General features: G+C 27.2%; 1 protein-coding gene across 2 annotated transcripts in view; it reads left to right on the forward strand.

The window, feature by feature from the left end:
* The window catches only part of LOC142328683 (b(0,+)-type amino acid transporter 1-like), a 148677-nt gene that overhangs the window by 91034 nt on the left and 36726 nt on the right, over window positions 1-20917 (forward strand). For both annotated transcript variants that reach the window (XM_075372604.1, XM_075372602.1), the window contains exon 2: window positions 16057-16123. In XM_075372604.1, the coding sequence (XP_075228719.1) occupies window positions 16102-16123 (22 nt within the window). In that variant the 5' untranslated portion in view covers window positions 16057-16101. The remainder of the gene's footprint in view (window positions 1-16056; window positions 16124-20917) is intronic.

The raw sequence follows: 20917 nt of genomic DNA on the forward strand, positions 1-20917 counted from the left end.
TAAATTATATACATAACAATTCATCGTCATTTTGTAAAAGTTAAAGTCTTAAGTCAAAGTCACTATGTCTGTGTTGTAATAGTATCACGATTGTTATGAACTATGTAGACTGTGGAGTCAGTTTAGCCAACTTAATTATTATTTGTTTATATAAAATGTCATCATGGAATTTAATTTGATCATTTATTAATTTGTTATGATTATTGTATGTATGGAATTTTTCGATATTAAAAATATTATAATAATTATTAAAGAAATCGAGTAGTTCCATAAATTTATTTTTTTCTTTTTTTTATCCTTATAAACCACCCCGGGGGTAACTGGGATCGCCTTTCGGCATTACCTCAAGTTACACCCGGTGTGACGTGGAAGCAGACTGCCCCACCCTAGCTTGGCCATGTTCTCAGGCCCCCATCGGGATCTTCTTGGTCTCCTCGAGACATTCGAACCTCCTCTTCTGGATGTCCCAGTGCCCCTCCACAGGGAAGCTATCCACCCCGTCTCTGACCTACCAGGTTCCGGACATGTTCCACATGCCCTTCCCTTTTTCGCGCCCTCTCACACCTTCAGGGTCCTTCATATCATCATTAGAAGCAGCCCGACCCTCCAGCTCTTGCGTGCTATCGGGCCTAGCTGTCCTAGACAAGAAGGCTGCCTGCCTGTCCCTAATCGTCACCACGTCCCATGTTTGTACAACCCATATATGAATCGCACTCCTTAACACATCCGTTTCCAGTCTTGAAAGATTAGATTACATTGCATAGGAGTAAAAGTTAGGACCCAACTAAAAGCTGGGGCCCCGTACTCCTCAATTATTCGCGTCGTTACTGTCCCTAGGCAATCCCAGATGACAGTCCTGACTTCCTTTGATCATAATTATGTTTAGTTTCCAAAATATGGTTAGCGAAATTTGAACGGTCTTTATATTTCTTTGTTATACAATTAATACGTTTTTTAATTCTAATTAAAAATGATCGATTGGTCATACCAATATATCGTAATTCACAGTGTATGTGTAGCATAATAGTAGTGTAGTACTGTAGTGTGTGTAAGAACACACATTAGAAAAACTTAAAAAATATTACATTTAAATTAAATGATAAATATTTTTAATTAAGTTGTGCGTGTAAGCATTAGAAAAACCGCGTGACGGCAAAGTTCTACAACTGTGTTGTCAACTTTTTTTTTCGTAATAGACTGAGTGATCTTTTCCTTCCAAGAATGGAAGTACATTACATTACTTTCCCGCAGATTAAAACCTTTTTTTTATAAAATAAAATTTAAAAAAATCTGATTGTGTACACCATATGACTTCCTTGTACGCTTATTTTTTTATATTTTTTATTTAAACCTCCGGTACCACCGTTAGGTATTTGTTTCAGAGGATGAGAGTAATGACAATTTTTGTAGCGTGTGAAAATTCCGTGCCTGACCGGGATTCGAACCCGGGACCTCCTGATGTAAGGCCGAGACGTTACCGCTTGCGCCACCGAGGCCGGCTCTTGTTCGCATTGTTAAATTACATATACACATTATTTTTAAATAAAGAGTACATAAAATTTTATTTTATTAATTACTTCTGATATTTTTTCATATGCATTTTTTTGTTTTTTGTTATTGAATATTATTTATCGTAAAAATGTTTTTACAATCAGAGGTTAATAATTCATTATTAATGATCCAATATATTTAAATTTAAAAAAAAGGTAAAAAAAGGATATGAAATCAGATTCGAACCGAAGTGCTTTCCCCTTGTGACATCCAAATATTTCATTAATTAAAATTTTATTTGGATATTACTCGGCAAACAATGAAAATAAGTACCACTTATGATATATCGTTGAAAACCTCTCAATAACGGCTTATTACAGCAGTTAAGAAAAAGACAAAAATCTAAATGTTTTTGGATTTTGGGCCTTTTTTGGTTCAGTCGATTACAATCAAAAGAGAAGATGCACAACTAGATCTTATAACAGTCCTAAGTCCAAAATTTCAACATTCTACGGCTAATCGTTTTTGTGTTATGTGACAGACATACGTACGTACAGACGTCACACTGAATCTAGTCAAAATGGATTCAGGGATGGTCAAAATGGATATTTTAATTATTACAAATACTATTCCAATAAGTGTTTGATAGTTAAATAACTGTCAAAAATTTAATTTTATTATAATTTATTGTTTTGACTCCAAAGATTTATAATTTAAAGAAAAAATTAAAATACTATGTATATTTATTTTCCCGGCGAATATACCTAGAATAGCTATATTAAAGGGAAACGTATGGTGATCATCTCATGGGGTATCGGTTTTTTTTTAATTTTTACATTTTAGACCCTTAATGTTTGAATTGTATAAACTTTCCGGTAAGTTTTTGCAACGAAAAAGCTGTGCAAGATCGGCGTAGCCGGGAAATTCATGCAGTACTTTGCCAATTTTTTATAAAATAGAATTTAAAAAACGATGCTAAATAAATAAAACCGAATTAAAACAAAAAACGCACTAAAAAATAATAATAATAATAGTAAAATACTTCAAAAATTTTTCGGAAGTTGATGCCAAATTATAAAACAAATAACTATCAACAGTTTATTTATTTTAATGTAATTTAGTGTTTCGACTTCAAAAATTTGTAATTTAAAGAAAAAATAAAAAAGATTATATACATCATTGCGTCTTTTTCGTTGGATTTATTAATTTTTATTATTATATTTATTAATTTTTTAGTGGTTTTAGGATTTTATTTTTTTCAATTTTGTTTAAACTACAGTAAATTAAACAAAAATCGCTGTTCTTAAAATAAAGCAGTATGAAAAAGCAACAAACGCAAAAAGACGCGTAACCTTTGTCTCGTTTAAAATAAGGAAAACAAACAGCGTAAAATGATTACGTAGTAAAAATACTCTGTAACAACGAAATCAGTCTGCTGACTGTATACAATTCTGCAGTAAAACAATCCGCTATTACAGTATACCGTATTCGAATCCTATTCGAATTGTATTTTTACCGATGATTTTAGAACTTCATAGTAAGCGCTTCATAGTAGCAATAGAATATATCATGAATGATGATTATTTATTTTTTATTACATATTTATGTTAATATATGAAATTTCATTAAAAAAAATCTGACGTGTACACCGCTTGACTTCCTTGTACGCCTATCAAATTACATATACAGATTTTTTTTAAAATGAAAAGTACAAAAAGTTTTATTTCACAAATAACTTCTTATTTTCTTTTCATATTTTTTTTTTTTTTTGTTATTATTGAATAATTATTTATTGTAATTTTTTTTTCAATCGCAGGTTAATAATTATTAATAAATCAATATATTTAAATTAAAAAAAAGTTAAAAAATGGAAATGAAGTTGAATTCGAACCGATGTACCTTCCCTTTGTAAGATCCATTAATTAAAATTTTATTTGGCTGTAATTCTGGACGCTTTTGGTCCAGTCGATTGCAATCAAAAGGTGAGTTGTACAACTAGATGTTACAACAGTCCTGGATCCAAAGTTCAACATCCTACGCCTATCGTTTTTGAGTTATGCGAGGTACATATGTACGTACAGACGTCACGCCGAAACTAGTCAAAATGGGTCCAGGGATGATTAAAATGGATATTTCCGTTGAAATCTGAAAACCGAAATTTTTCGCGATCACAATACTTCCTTTACTTCGTTCAAGGAAGTAAAAAGAGAGAGAGAGAAAAGTTTTTAACACCTCTTTTGGACATGTTTTTAATCTAAATCGATTTTACACTTTGATGAAATACCCCTTTCCCAAAAAAAAGAAAAATGTTAATGACTTAATAACTGCCATTTTTTTATTGTTCTCTTCAAATTCAGAATTTTTTTGGGCAACGATTTAAGAATTATTGGTCATTTGTAAAGTTATACCTACTTCAAATGATTATTTAAAAAAATTAAAAACCAATAAATTATTTATCAGCCTCTTTATTTATTCAGTTTATTTATTATTTATTTTTTAATCAAGTGGATGGGCGATGGAGTAATCTATCGATTCGGACGGGCGTATTTTTCAAAACATCGTCCCGCCTTTTTTGAGTTCCCGATGTTTCAGTCGAATTTTTTCCCGGAAGACGCTCCCCTAATTTTTTATGGAGAACTCGAATCAGGTTTCAAAACCCGGAAGATGAATACTTCGCTTCACCCGAACTGAATTAGTAGATTACTCGGCATTTATTTTAATAAACTATTTATTACCAGTAGTAATTAAAGTGATCATTATTACGACTGGAATGAAGTGATATTTGATATTAAAAATAATATTTTAGATGAAGTGCTGTGGAAGGGAAATAATTATAATATTTACGTATTAAAGTAGTTGATAATTATTATTGAAAATTTCTGCTCTTATATGATAAGGCCTCAATTGTTAGTTTTTTTTTTTTTTTTTACAAAAATTATGATACATTGATCTTAGTGGCGCGAACACATTTTTTATTACACGCAGTTATCAAGATAAACGAACAAAAAGTATGTTTAGACCATTTACTCAATAACACATTATCTTTTGTTTTCAAACTGTTTTTTTTTTTTTTTTTTTATATATATATATTTTGCAATAAATTAATCTGGAAGTAACTTAACTTTAGTACAACTGAGTAATTTTCTATATAATACACATATTTATTACAAGAAATAAATATTAAAAAAACACGACTACTACAAAAAACATTGCTGACAAAATCTTTAATATAAAATAATTAAAGAGCGTGCGGGTGACAATTTTGTATATAGTACAAGTTTGTTTTCAAATTTTATAAATCTATTTAAATATATAGCATATGAGACTCCTGGTAACGTAAGGATTCCAACGCGGGGTCATACATCCAAATCTGTTCAATCGTTGAGTTGCTACGTGGGATAAACATACATCCATCCTAAATACATTACACTCCTTTTTGGAGAGTCGTGAAATAAATTATTAGAGTATCAACCACAATAAGTATTGTTTAAAAGTAAATTTAAAATATTTTAATTTTTCAGTCTAAATTTACTGTACTAGAAGCAGCTGTTTTTAATTTTTACAAATTCATAAGATTTTTACTTCTTTTGTACGAAATAAACGAAGTATTATGATCGCGAAAAATTTCGGTTTTCAGATTTTAACGGGAATATTCATTTTGACCATATCTGAATCCATTTATACTAGTTTCGGCGTGATGTCTGTATGTACGTTTGTGTCTCGCATAGCTCAAAAACGATTAGCCGTAGGATGTTGAAATTTTGGATTTAAGACTGATATTACATCACTACTGATATTTACATTCACTGACTGATATTTACTTAGATATTACATCTAGTTGTGCACCTTCCCTTTTGATTGCAATTGATTGAACCAAAAGAGTCTAAAAAGATTTGGACTTTGGACTTTTTCTTAACTGCTGTAATAAGCCCTCATTGAGAACTTTTCAACGATATATAATACGTCAGACTTCAAAAAAAGTGTTATAGTAATGATACCAAAGAAAGCAGGGGGAGATAAATGTGAAGAATACAGAACAATTAGTTTAACTAGTCATGCATCAAAAATCTTAACTAGAATTCTATACAGAAGAATTGAGAGGAGAGTAGAAGAAGTGTTAGGAGAAGACCATTTTGGTTTCAGGAAAAGTATAGGGGCAAGGGAAGCAATTATAGGCCTCAGATTAATAGTAGAAGGAAGATTAAAGAAAAACAAACCGACATACTTGGCGTTTATAGACCTAGAAAAGGCATTCGATAACGTAGACTGGAATAAAATGTTCAGCATTTTAAATTAATTAGGGTTCAAATACAGAGATAGAAGAACAATTGCTAACATGTACAGGAACCAAACAGCAACAGTAACAATTGAAGAACATAAGAAAGAAGCCGTAATAAGAAAGGGAGTCCGACAAGGATGTTCCCTATCTCCGTTACTTTTTAATTTTTACATGGAACTAGCAGTTAATGATGTTAAAGAACAATTTAGATTCGGAGTAACAGTACAAGGTGAAAAGATAAACATGCTACGATTTGCTGATGATATAGTAATTCTAGCCGAAAGTAAAAAGGATTTAGACGAAACAATGAACGGCATAGATGAAGTCCTACGCAAGAATTATCGCATGAAAATAAACAAGAACAAAACAAAAGTAATGAAATGTAGTAGAAATAACAAAGATGGACCGCTGAATGTGAAAATAGGAGGAGAAAAGATTATGGAGGTAGAAAATTTTATTTGGGAAGTAGAATTACTATAGATGGACGAAGCAGGAGCGATATAAAATGCCGAATAGCACAAGCTAAACGAGCCTTCAGTTAGAAATATAATTTGTTTACATCAAAAATTAATTTAAATGTCAGGAAAAGATTTTTGAAAGTGTATGTTTGGAGCGTCGCTTGATATGGAAGTGAAACTTGGACGATCGGAGTATCTGAGAAGAAAAGATTAGAAGCTTTTGAAATGCGGTGCTATAGGAGAATGTTAAAAATCAGATGGGTGGATAAAGTGACAAATGAAGAGGTATTGCGGCAAATAGATGAAGAAAGAAGCATTTGGAAAAATATAGTTAAAAGAAGAGACAGACTTATAGGCCCCATACTAAGGCATCCTAGAATAGTCGCTTTAATATTGGAAGGACAGGTAGAAGGAAAAAATTGTGTAGGCAGGCCACGTTTGCAATATGTAAAACAAATTGTTAGGGATGTAGGATGTAGAGGGTATACTGAAATGAAACGAGTAGCACTAGATAGGGAATCTTGGAGAGCTGCATCAAACCAGTCAAATGTCTGATGACAAAAAAAAAATATAATAAGTGGTACTTTTTTCATTGGTTCCAGAGTTATAGCCAAATTAAATTTTAATATCTTACAAGGGTAAGGCATGAATCAGTCTTCAACTCCTTTTTTTTAATTTAAATATATTTTAGATTCAATTTTCTTAATCGTATGAAGTATTCAGATAACAGTTGTAAACATCTTATTGACTAGACGTTTATCTTTTAACGTTGTGTTATTTTAACTATTGACAAGTAACTGTTATGATCATAATGATTTAAAATTTTATTTTTCATTTTAATTCCCGTTTATAAAAATGTATATTCACAACTATAAAATTCATAATTAATTAGTAATCCCTGATGATGGAGGAATAATCAGAAAGCGCTTGGATAGTTAATACCCACAATTGTTGGTAAGTGGATACTCTATTTTTATATAAATTAAATATATTGATCTATTGATAATTATTATCCTCTGATTGTAAAAACGTTTTTACAATAAATAATAATTCAATAATAACAATATAAAAAAAAAGTATGAAAAAATATCAGAAGTTTACTAAAATAAAATTTTATGTACGTTTCATAAAAAAAAAAAAAAAAAAAAAAAAAATGTGTATATATAATATAATTTAATAGGCATACAAGAAAGTCATGTAGCGTCCACATCAGATTTTTTTGTTATGTTTGTTATTAATAAAAGTTTTTTTTTTGTTTTTTCATAGACTTTATTAAATTAATTTTCTCAGAATAAAATTTTCTACACGTTTTGATAATACAATTTACGCATTTGACAAAGTTGTACTTCAAACCTAAAAAAAATGTTTTTTCGTCACCAAAGTTTTCTGTTTTACGTTGGATATTATGTAAACTACGGGAAATATAGTTCTGGGACCTGTTTTATTCAATTTTTCAGGTCAAAAAACATAAGATACCATCGAGTTTACCACTAATATACTGAAATTTCACCGGCGGAACTGAAATCCACGCGAAATTTTTCGCTAGCCGTAACTCGATAACAAAGCATTTTCGGACATATATTTGTATGAACTTTTCGCTTATTTCAATCTCTGTAATCAGTTTCCAGTTTATTTCCCTTTCCTGTTGAATCATCTGTACATGTATATATATACGCACTCGAGTATATACCCTATGGCACTCCCGGTAATGTAAGGATTCCAATGTGGGGTCATACATCTAAATCAGTTCAGCCATTTAGCTGCTATGGTGGAATATATATATATACATACATTCATTAATTACACTCCTTTTTGGGCAGTCGTGCAAAAATTGATGCATTTAAAAAAAAAAAAGTAAAGCTTGAAATTAAAAATATCGAGTTTAGAACCTTCAGTTATTTTTTAATGTGTAACAAATTTCTCTTTGATTAAAAAAAAACAATGTGTTCTAATAACTAGATTAATTTTGTTCAAAAAGATATAAGCTGTATTTGTTATTCCTTTTTTTTTTATTATTGAAATTAGTTCTTAAAATATTTTTACTTCTTTTTTTATTTATTTACCTATGTTATCACTATATTTCGGTTTTTAACTTTCAATTAAGGGAGATTGGATACGAATCTGGACAAAACCCGTACTTTATGTTCATTACATTTCATATTTTCCATATCTTAAAAAAAAACAGCTTATTCTTGATTTATATATGATTTATTTTATCTATAAGAAATAATCATGTGACCCTTACTATATTATAACAAATAAATACAGTAATAACAACTAATGGTATTTTATATTTATTGACATTATCTAACTTAAGTTTACTTTATTACTAGTATTATAATTATGATAATTTTGCAATAATAACAATTTAATTTGATTATTTAAATATACATCATATGATTAAAACTTGGCGTGTGGTAACGGCTTAAAAAAAATTAGTCATATGATCGCGATAAAAATAAAAATTAATCAGTTTTTTAATCATTCTCTAAATTTTTAATTTGCTTTTTAATTACTTATTATTGATGCTTTGTCATTATGTCTTTATACTTTATTTTTATTCAATATATATATTTTTGTGGTTCATGGTTGCTTAACATGTTACTTATTAATTTTTTCTTAATTAATTTGTATGTTCACTTTCTTTAATAATTGCACATCAATTCAGATTTAAAAAAAAAAAAATTATAATATTTTTTTAACATTTATTTGTATTTTATATGTCATCTTATTTACTTTTTGTTTTAAATAATATTTTATTTGATATCCTTCTAGATAAGGAAAGTTATTATATTCGAGTAGTGTTTATATTACATTGTATCTTCAAAATAACTGAATCGATTTTCATTTTATTTATTTTTTTTTGTCTTCAGTCATTTGACTGGTTTGATGCAGCTCTCCAAGATTCCCTATCTAGTGCTAGTCGTTTCATTTCAGTATACCATCTACATCCTACATCCCTAACAATTTGTTTTACATATTCCAAACGTGGCCTGCCTACACAATTTTTTCCTTCTACCTGTCCTTCCAATATTAAAGCGACTATTCCAGAATGCCTTAGTATGTGGCCTATAAGTCTGTCTCTTCTTTTAACTATATTTTTCCAAATGCTTCTTTCTTCATCTATTTGCCGCAATACCTCTTCATTTGTCACTTTATCCGCCAATCTGATTTTTGACATTCTCCTATAGCACCGCATTTCAAAAGCTTCTAATCTTTTCTTCTCAGATACTCCGATCGTCCAAGTTTTACTTCCATATAAAGCGACACTCCAAACATACACTTTCAAAAATCTTTTCCTGACATTTAAATTAATTTTTGATGTAAACAAATTATATTTCTTACTGAAGGCTCATTTAGCTTGTGCTATTCGGCATTTTATATCGCTCCTGCTTCGTCCATCTTTAGTAATTCTACTTCCCAAATAACAAAATTCTTCTACCTCCATAATCTTTTCTCCTCCTATTTTCACATTCAGTGGTCCATCTTTGTTATTTCTACATTTCATTACTTTTGTTTTATTCTTGTTTATTTTCACACGATAGTTCTTGCGTAGGACTTCATCTATGCCGTTCATTGTTTCTTCTAAATCCTTTTTACTCTCATTTTATTTTCATTTTTAAAAGATTGTAAAATAAGAATTATATTATATGTATAAATGTTAAGCGATTTATCTCAATCACTTAAATTTATTATTATTTCTATTATGTACGTTGCAATCTGTTCAGCTTGTGTACAATAAGCAACACCCTCCTCATCAAGAGATGAGAATGATATGTAGGACATACAAATAAGGTGTAATCTTTTACAGGCTCAGACCGACCATTCCTGTGATTAATTGAACCTCAATCATCAAAGTACACCATTATCCATCCACTGTGTAATATTCAGATCTACATAAAGTCAACTAACTTTTACTAGGTTTTGAATCTCAGAACCTTCGACTTCAAAAATCAGCTGTTAAAAAACTGATTTTTCGATTAGTAGTAAACCACTAGACACCCTGATGGCCAATTACTTAAATGATACGGTTTATATAAAAATTTATTATGGGAAAGGCTACCTCCTATTAATATTATACACTAAAAACTAACACTTTTTTTTTCAAAAAAAAAAAAAGCTTCAAAACAGAATTTCAAAATTTGTTTGTTAACTTTGAAAAAAGAAATGATATTTTTCATGAAAAATAGTTAAAAGTTTTTAAAATGTATACGTTTATGAAATTCATCTTGAAAATATTAAAAAATAAATAATCAGAACAAAAAGTACGAATTAAAATTAAATTAAAAAATCATTTTAAACTTTTAAGGAAGGTATTATGAGATTAAGAATGGTCAACCTGAGACATAGGCTACATATTATTTACATTCATACATATCATCCTCATTTATCCTGTGAAGTTATATCTTACAGTGGTTCTGGATGCTAAACAGAAAAAAGAAAGAGGAAGGTAATTTAGGATTAATAACCGGGTAAATATTTATATGTATGTATATACTGAGTTTTAATCAAATATGGCAATCCTGAAGTAACTTTTAAACATAAAAAATGAAAAATTGTAGATATTCCTACCTCATAACGGTCTATATATATATTTTTTTTTTTGGGTATGAAACCATTTCACCCCAAGCATTCAGGGGGCCTTTGTGAGGAGCAATTTAAAGATTTTAAATGGAAAAAATAGGTTTCTTAAACATATTTTTAAATGCCATTGAAAAATAAAAATTTGGACATAACAAACACCGAAAATCTGAAGGCAGAAAATCTCTGCCTTGTTTCTGTATAATCACGGAGAAGTTTTCTCATTTCTCTTTCAAAGTAAAAATAACTAATTACTTTTCTTGATAGATATATTGATATAATTCTTAAAAAATGATGAATAAAATGTGGATTTTTCATCATAGTCAATTTTTCTTTTTGTTAAAATTTTAACATACTTTTAATTTAACTAACCGCGTGCCCGTGCGTGTGTGTTTGTTTAAAAATGTTTTAACTGAAGAAAATTGGCACATGTTTTGGTTATGAGGAGGGTCAATTGAAATCTTTTATAGGTCAAGGACATGTGCTCGTGAACTGGCTGCTCCCTATTTGTCATTCATGATGCCAATGATCTGTTTTATATTTTTTTGTCTGTAATAGGAGCTTTATGATGTATACTTTATTATCTAATATTAAATTTAAAAGTAGAGTAATTATTTCTGAAATAAATATGAACAAATAAAATGTTTTTTGTTTCATCATGAAAAACATAGTTTTACATATTTAAATTTTTTTTATTAAGGTAGGTATTTTTAACAAAAGTAAAACTGCGTTTACTTTTACGTGCGCGCGCGCGCGCACACACATTTTTATATATATAAAAAGAAGTAAGTGTTTATGAAATTCTCTCCTCTGCTTCAAATTACAATCCTAGTATTTTTACTAATATAAATTAAATTTATTATTATTTTTAAGTTGTTTTTTCAATATTTCATTAATTTTCAGTGATTCTATTTATAAAATAAGGTCAATGTGTTGTAGACTATTTCATGTCTCTACTTTCATCTCAGAATAATTTAAATGTATAGGATTGAACTTAACCTAGACATATATTTAAAAACCATTCTCATTGTTAGTATAAAATCAACAGTTAAGTTTTTCATACAGTTATAGAGTAAATAATTGAAGTATTTATCCATTCTGAGATTGAATCATTGATAATAACTAGTAACTTCTAAGTGGTAGGTGAGGTGACATTACAAAAGCTATTACTTGTTATGTATTTTTTTTGTTACCCCACTAAGGTGGGAATGTTCTTAACCTACATTTTAAAAATTAATAAAATATTTTTTTTGTTTATATTTCATTTAAACATGTATTTCTGTTTTTTTGTTTAAAAAAAACAATTTTGAATTGAAAATTTATTGGAATTTATGTAGTTTTATTTAGTCTAAATTAATAATTGCAAAAATGTATTAATGCTTTTCATTTAGAATTGCCATATCAGTATAGATATTACTGAAAGATTTATTATAATGTATTATTGTTATATAAAACTTTTTTGTTTGTAAGTTTTTTAAATAAAATAAAAAAAATTTAATTTTTTTTATAAATAAATAAATTATAATATTTTCTTCTTCTGAATTTTCACTGAATACAGTTAATGTTATTAATTATTTCACTGTTAATTAAAATTATCGTCGTTTATTAAACCATGTTTTAGAATCTCTGATTTATGTTTTTATATTACTCTTTATCATTTTGGCAAATCAATTTTTATATTGATTTATTAATATCCTGGATTTCTTTTTGAACCAAACTAATTATTGATTAAAAATGTATTTAAAAGAACATTAAAGTTATTTATAATAACTAATAATCTTAAATATACTATTCAATTTAATTCTAAAAATAAAATAAAATTATACATTAAATGAAATGATCAACCACAGATATATATATACATATTTGTTTAATATAATTTAATCCATTGAAATGTCTGACAAAATGCAATAACACTTTAAAATTGTAATGATCAAATTATATGGAAATCATTTTAACAGATGGCCTTTCAGAGCTAATTATGCAGCTACTTTTGAGTAGAATTACTTATGACACAATTTGTTAATGTAACCCTTCATAAGAATGATATAACATTTAATTGTGTTGAGATCTTTGTTTTTATATGCTATTTGTAAAATTTGTATTTTGTGGTTAATGTCTTTGTATATCTATTCTGTTTCTGTGATGTGCAAAATTATTGCAAAAGAAATTGAACAAATAGGTTTTGTGGAAGTTCATAGATCAACATTATCTAAATGCGTTTTCTCGTACATAGGGCTTAAAATCATGGAGAAATGATATATTAAAATGATAATTAAAAGAATTAAAAACATAAAATTATATACGTTTACGATAATCTTTTGAATTACCTTGTACTCAGTATTGACTCATCAGTATAAACTAAGCTGATTACATGATTAACATCTAATCATGACTTACACGATTAACAGAATCAGTTGTTTATAAACACTGTACTTGAAAAAAAATAAAAACATTAAAAAAAACAAACTCAGGTCAAATATGTTATATAATTATGTACTATAGGGGTTACTAATTTTTTAAGATGGTAGCATTTATAAAACTACCACTGATGGATGAGCTAAAACGATTGCTCCAAAGATTAGTTACCAAGATTCCCCTGAAAGTGTAATTTATGTTAAATTTGAATGCAAGTTGTTTTGTAATTTTTAATATTATTTTTAAAATTTAATGTAATCTTTTATTTATGAAATGTTTGTAATATAATTATGCTTTTGTAAATGCATTTATCATATGAATATATCTTGTAAATGTTAATTTATGATAATTTTGTTTAAAATTAACTGAATACACAAGATATATCTGAAAAAAAAAATTCATTTAATTTATATTTATAAAGTTTCTGAATAACTTACAGAATCTACGAACAGATGCGATTTGTTCTGATGTTAAGCAACTTCAACCTTCTTCTATATTATCAGATTTTGATTTGAAATACCTGAAAATGGAGGGGAGGTACTGTTGGTAGAGGGGTTTATTAGGGGTATTGTTGGAGGAGGTAAAGATTTTTTAAACTTGTGATTTAATCTGTTCTTTAATACTGAATATCAAACTGTTCTGAATTATTAAATTTTTGGAGTTTAATTAATGTAAGTAAGATTTTAAAGTTGATTTTTGTTTGCGTGTGTTTTGATTTTATTAAAACTTTTGGATAGTTGATTGTGTGTTAGGATGTTTAAATGTTTGGCTTATATGTAATGTGTTTAGCTCATATATAATGAAGTATGTGTCTGTCAGAAGAAAAATTTGTCAAAGTCATTATTTGTAATTTCATAATTTATAGTTAAGTTTTATTTGTAATAAGTAGTTTTGAGCATGTTATGGGGGCCTTTTTATTTTATTTGTTTTAAATGCTATTTTGTTATTTAGTTTTTTAAGGATGATGCAAAGGATTGTAATTTTGAAATATAATGTATAAGATTGATGTACTGATTTTAGTTTTTTATGTAAAAAATCTTCCCTAATTAGTACGTTATGATCAGTTTCTTAAAAAGAAATTTTATGATTTTTCCTCTTTGAGGTCATCTAAAATTTATTATATTGATAATTTGATAATGTAGAAAATTATTGAAGCAGACAAATTTGTGCTGACTTGTGTGTTGATGAATTATTATAACAATATATATTGTGTAGAAGATTTCAGTACACTTTTAACTTATGTTTGCTGCCTGTACAAATGTTAACCGTTCTTAAGAATTGCTAAGTTAGGCTCTAATTGCATGAATTGTAATTGTAATTCCAAAATTAAAAAAAAAATCAGTTGATGAAATACTGCTTGAATATATAGTGCCTATTGTTTTGAATTTTTTGCTATTATATAAAAAAAATCTGATGTGGAACCACATGACTTCCATGTACGCCTATTAAATTACATATACAAATTTTTAAAAGGACATAAAAATTTTATTTCACCAATAACTTCTGATTTTTTTTTAATATATTTTTTATTGTTATTATTTATTGTAATTTTTTTTTACAATCAGGGGCTAATAATTATTAATAAATCAATATATTTAAATTAAAAAAAAAAAAGTTAAAAAAAGGAAATGAAGTCTAATTCGAACCGATGTGCCTCCCCTTGTAAGATCCAAATATTTCATTAATTAAAATTTCATTTGGTTCTAACTCTGGAACCAATGAAAATACATACCACTTATGATATATTGTTAAAAAGCTCTTAATAAGGGCTTATTACTGCAGTTAAGAAAACGTCTAAAAGCCAAATTGTTTTAGATTTTGGCATTTTTGAACGCTTTTGGTTCAGTCAATTGCAATCAAAGGGGGAAGTGTACAACAATCCTAAAGCCAAAATTTCAACATTCTACAGCTAATCATTTTTGAGTTATGTGAGATACATATGTATGAACAGTCGTCACACTGAAACTAGTCAAAATGGATGTTCGTGTTGAAATCTAAAAACCAAAATTTTTCATGATCACAATACTTCGTACAAGGAAGTAAAAAATTGAATGTCATTCTGAATCATTTAGGATAACAGCATGTGCACACACACCACATCTTTTTTTCAAATTTTTGAGTTAATAAATTTCATTTATTGTTATACCTAAAAAAAAAAATTAAAGTAAATTTGAAGATAAACCTTGATTAAAATATTTATAAAATTATTAGGGGAAATAAAATGAACATATGAGTAGTAGTTATAAAAAATAGACTGAAAGTAATATTAGGGCCAAAAGATGTTTCCAATCAATCGTTCTATTTTATTTATAAATTTAGGTGATCCATTTATTAATTTTTTTTTGTAATTTTTCTGCTGTGTTGTTTTTTATAACAATATTTATATAATTAACGACTACAATATTACATCATTTCTTTATTATTATTATTTTTTCTTTTTTTAATATTTTTAATAGTGATTTTTTTTAATATCGCTGACACTTGTTGAATTTCGGATAAAGGCTTGACAGAAAATCATTTAGGAGAATTTTATTAATGCATAATTCCAATATGATGGATAAGAATGATAACAATAAAGATATGAGTGATGAATTTAATATTAATTTTGTAATGAGTTGATTAATAAGTTTTGTACTTGTGATTGTCTGATTCAATCTCTATATAAAATTTATTCATGGAATTAAAATGAATAATTTTTGTTTCATATCATGAATTTATCACCATGGCTAATGAGAGATTGCAGTTCTTTATTAGAAGGTAGAGAAATATTTAAATAAATATTTTCCCTCGGTTATTTGTCTTTTTAATATTTTTTTTGTTTGTTTCTAGGATCACAAGAATAACTGTGATACCTGCACAGTTGATAAAGATTTCATGGTTAAACACGCTAATAACTGTAAGTTCTAATTATACATAATACTTAAAATTTTAATTATAAATTATATCGTATGATAAGAATGTATTAAATTTCCAAATAAAATTTTATTACATTTTTTTCAAATTAATGATTAATATATAATGTACATTCTCTTTTTAATATTACATTAACTGGATCCTTAACATTTTATCTGACAGGTAAAATTTTTTTACACTATTAAGCATAGCATTTACACCAAACTGCTACAATATTCAATTTGCAATTTTTATTTCAATATGCAATTTTATTAGATGATTATTTTTTTAAAAAATAATAAAAAGAAGATATCTGGGATAAACAGCCTTCTGAACCAGGTGTTTATTTCTTGTCTCCTACTTGGAACTGATCAGTTAAAATAGTTCATTAGTTGGAGGTCAAGGTACCTGATTCCTGGTTTTTTTTTTTTGATAAAGCAGTTTCTTTTTAATTTTTATTCTTTTTTTTTTGATAATTGCTTCCAGGATTAAATAAAAAAAATTCTATAATAACATATTGTGATTGCTTTCTTGTCTCAGAATTTGAATGGCTTTACTTTCTTACATACGTCTAATTTGTTTGTTTAAATATTACTTATCCTTGCTTAATTAGTGGTGACTCAGAATAGGCTAAATTAGACAAGACCAACTGGATATAAAATTGGGCCAACTGCTTTCTTTTTTTTACAAAGTGTTATCAAAGAACAGAAATTGAAGCATGTAGTTAATAAATAAGTATTATTAACCAATAGGGTGTAGACCTGCAATTTCTATTAAGAGAATAAATAAATAAAACCACTAGCATATTATGTAAACATTGTGTATTTATGTATTGCTTACTATTATTGTAAAAGTAATTATCCATAATAAAATTAAACAAAATGTTATAAGTAAGTGCACATAATCTATTGTAAAAAGTTAAATTGCCCAATAACTAGGTAAATCTATTTTTGAAAACATAATTTAGTCATTTAAAACTAGGTATGTAGCACAGATTTCTAGGTTTGTGAGCTGTTCATGGTCACATAGATTACAATCTATTTAATAGTAAAGTTTTCTTTATAGAATATCTGTTATATACATAAAAAAGTTTTTCTTCACACTTTTCTTGATTTATTTTAATTAAATAGAATGCTTCAAAAGTGTTTAAGTTATTCATTACAAATATTTTTTATATAACTCATAAAATTTTTAGTTCTAATTTTAAATTATTGAATAAATAAATTTTATTTTTAAATTAGGAAACAGTCAGCATTGCTATTTTTAGCACTAAAAACTAAAATTTTTAGGACTAAAGTGTTCAGTCAAAAGTACAAAATTATTTTTAGTTTTCCTAATATTTACATTGCAGCCTGTTCAACTACTGAAAAATTAGCAATTCCTCTATAGGCATGAGATGAGGATGTTATGTAAATGAGGTGTAGTTTTGTACAGACTCAAACTGACCCATTCCTTAGACTTTTGGGGTTAATTGAACCCCAACCACCAAAGTACACTGGTATCCAGTGTATTTTGGTGTATTTTACAAAAACAACTAACTTTATTAGGATTAGAATCTCTGAACCTTCGACTTCAAAAATCTGTGTTAAACAACTGATTTGAGACCGTAAGTTAACTGCTAGACCAGTCTGGTGTGCTGCAAAATAATGGGGCAAAAGTTTTAATCAAATTTTATTTTTACTTGTTAATAGTTTTTTCTAAAATGTTTTCAAGTTAATATATCTGAAGGCATTAGTTCTTTTGCTAAAAATGTAACCTAAATGAATAAATGCTGAAAAACTAATTTCTGGTTAGAGGGGGACTTTCTGTTGAATACTTCAGTTTGAATGAATTTATCTATTAATTTTTATTTAATATTTTTACTTTTGATTAAACTGCTTTATAAAATGTTGTAACCCTAATTAAAGCTCAGCAGATGGTCTAGTTCAGTCCCAAGTTACCATCCCCAATGCATTTAGGTTAATTAAGTCACAGTGAATAAAGTAAACTTTTAAAAAAGTCTCATGTCTAGTATCAGGTATAATAAGCATTGGTAAAAATATAAGTTCAACTTTTTAAAGAACTTCACAAAAACTGGAAAAAATTATTTTTTTTTAAATTAGTGTCATATTGAGTTAGTTTGTAAGTAATTGTTAGTTATTTTTAATTTGGTGTTCAGCAATCAGAAACTTGAAATTTGAAGAGAACTACTATCTGTCAGTTTTTAGTACACATTTTTTGAAGTCTGTTTTCTTTTAAAAAAAAAATATGTTTATGTATTTTAGTTTTTATTCAAACTTTGATGGTCTACAAAAAAATGATGCTACTTATATGGCTACTTGTCAGAAATGCAAAGGTAATAGACTTTTGTCTTGTTAAGAAAAGGAAAGTTAAAAAATATTTTACAGCAATTGCAACTGAGTCTAAGCTAAAGCTTTCTGGTAATCAGGAAAATACAATTTTTTATATGAAGTTTTCCAAATGATTTTCTTGAATTTTCATGTCAAAATACTTTGAATATTATAAGGACAGAAAACTACACATCACTGCAATAATAATAATATTGCGCAGCATAATAATAAGCATTAATGGCATCAAAAAATGAAGAATATATGCCAATCTCTGTGGTTCCAGATTCTGGGTTCAAGTCCTGATAGGGTGTAGCATTTTCACACACTATAAAATTCATTATCATCAATAACTATTACTGGTATCAGCATGTTGCTGCTGAAAAATAAAAAAAAATATCTGTAAATCATAAATGCAGAAAAAATAAATCTTTCAATTAAAAAATATTTCCACCTTATTATAAGAGATAAATATGTAATGGGACCATAAGAGAGACTTCCTTTACAAAATAAAAAAAGGAATATCAAAATCAAATCATTTGATAAAGAGTAAAGCTAGAATATATATAAAAATGTATGCAGATTGAATTGAGAACCTCTTCTTTTTTATTGAAGCCAATTAATAAAAATAATAATATTCATTATGTTTAGTTTTTTATTTTTTTTGCTATAGATACTTTAAGCAATTGCATAAAGTGTTGCATTAATGCAATAAATGTACATAAATGTCAGAAGTACTGTAATAAACATTTTTTTCCTAAATACTAAGATTTTTTAAAAATATTTATTTACAAAAAACAAACAATTATGAGAAAAATAACATATGCAGTAAATGAACTAGCTGATAAGAAGAATATTTTTAAGTTTTTACAATACAATGTAATAAAAATGAATTTTATTTTATTTTTAATGAGAGAAAAGTCAGAATACAGATAAAAATTTATGTAGGTTGAATTGAGAACTTACTTCTTTTATTGAAGCTGATAATAAATAATACTCTATTTACCTCTGTGTTTTTTTGTTTTTTTTTTTTTTTTTTTGTTATTAGACGCATTAAGTAATTAAGCAACAAGATGTTGCTTAGTCGGAAGTACTGTGATAAAATTTTTTTTTTCTAAATCCTAAGTATCTCTTTAAAGTATTTATTTTACTCACTTGTAAAATAAGTAACTGTAAACTGTAAATGAACTTACTGATAAGAAAGAAAATTAATGTTATTAACAGATTAATGGTTATAGACAGTATACATGTTATAGACAGTATATGGCAATGTAAAAATATTAACATCTTGTCTGCATTCATCGATACTGTTATAAGTTAGTGTGGATTTTAGAAAGCCTGTATTTATTGCAGTTATGTATTGAGTATGGGAAATATTAAATGATTCAATTTCAAACCCTTTATTCTTTCTTTCACATAATTACTATTGAGTCGTATATATATTCTTTTTAAAAACCTTTAAAATATTTAATTGCATGTAATTATTCATTTTTATTTGTTATATGAAAAGAACAGATTACTTTATGAAAATAATATTTCCTTTTTCATTGAAACAAGTATATAATTTTTGCATATCAGAATACCAAGCTCATTAATATGCGGTTGATAATCAGCTGTATTAGTGACATGTTAATTCGTTTCAGCATAGGGATTGGATTATCAGATACTTATAGGAATTTTATTTTACTTTTAACTTAACCTACTCAGAACTAAGTTTCCAGAGTATAATTTTAAAATTAGTTTAAAAAAATTAATTAAATATAATAAAAAAATTAACTGTGAAATGACATTTTGTACAATTGTCTTATACTTCATTTTATTGAATAATCATTTTTTCTTGTTCTTACTTAATTGTGTTTCAATACATTTTTTTAAACATATGTTCAAATTAGTCATGTAGTTTATGTTTATTTTTGTTATTTTTTCATTTATAAATTTTTATATTGATTAATTCTAGATTTCTAGTTTCTTTGCTATAAGTTTTAATGGTGTTAACATTAGAATAATTGTATTACCAACATTAACTTATTATCAGTTTTTAATTTTGTGTCAACATTACCTATTTTTGTGGTGGAATCAATACCTTCAAATTCACCAGTGTCACCAGCATCAACTGGTATTAATCACATAATTTATCACAGTAATCTAGCATAGAATAATCTTTCTGTTTAGTCATTATGATATAATAGATAAATTAGGCAAATCTTGTTTCAAGAAAATTATATCGATATTTTAAATAAAAATAACACAAAGTAAAACATTTTGCGCGGTGTAAACACAAATGTTTAAATTACCATTTTGTGTGTGCTTTACCAAACTGACAACAAATGTGGGTTACTTTTTCATTAATGTGTCCTTCAATTATAAAAACATAAAAATAAATTGAAATTGATGGGTGGGTCATTTATCTGTACCTAATGAATTAATAAATAAATATTGTCTCATGTTTTGTACAGATCAAACTGGCAGGA

Source organism: Lycorma delicatula, chromosome 8, assembly GCF_047948215.1.
Source record: "Lycorma delicatula isolate Av1 chromosome 8, ASM4794821v1, whole genome shotgun sequence".
In the NCBI taxonomy this organism is placed as follows: domain Eukaryota; kingdom Metazoa; phylum Arthropoda; class Insecta; order Hemiptera; family Fulgoridae; genus Lycorma; species Lycorma delicatula.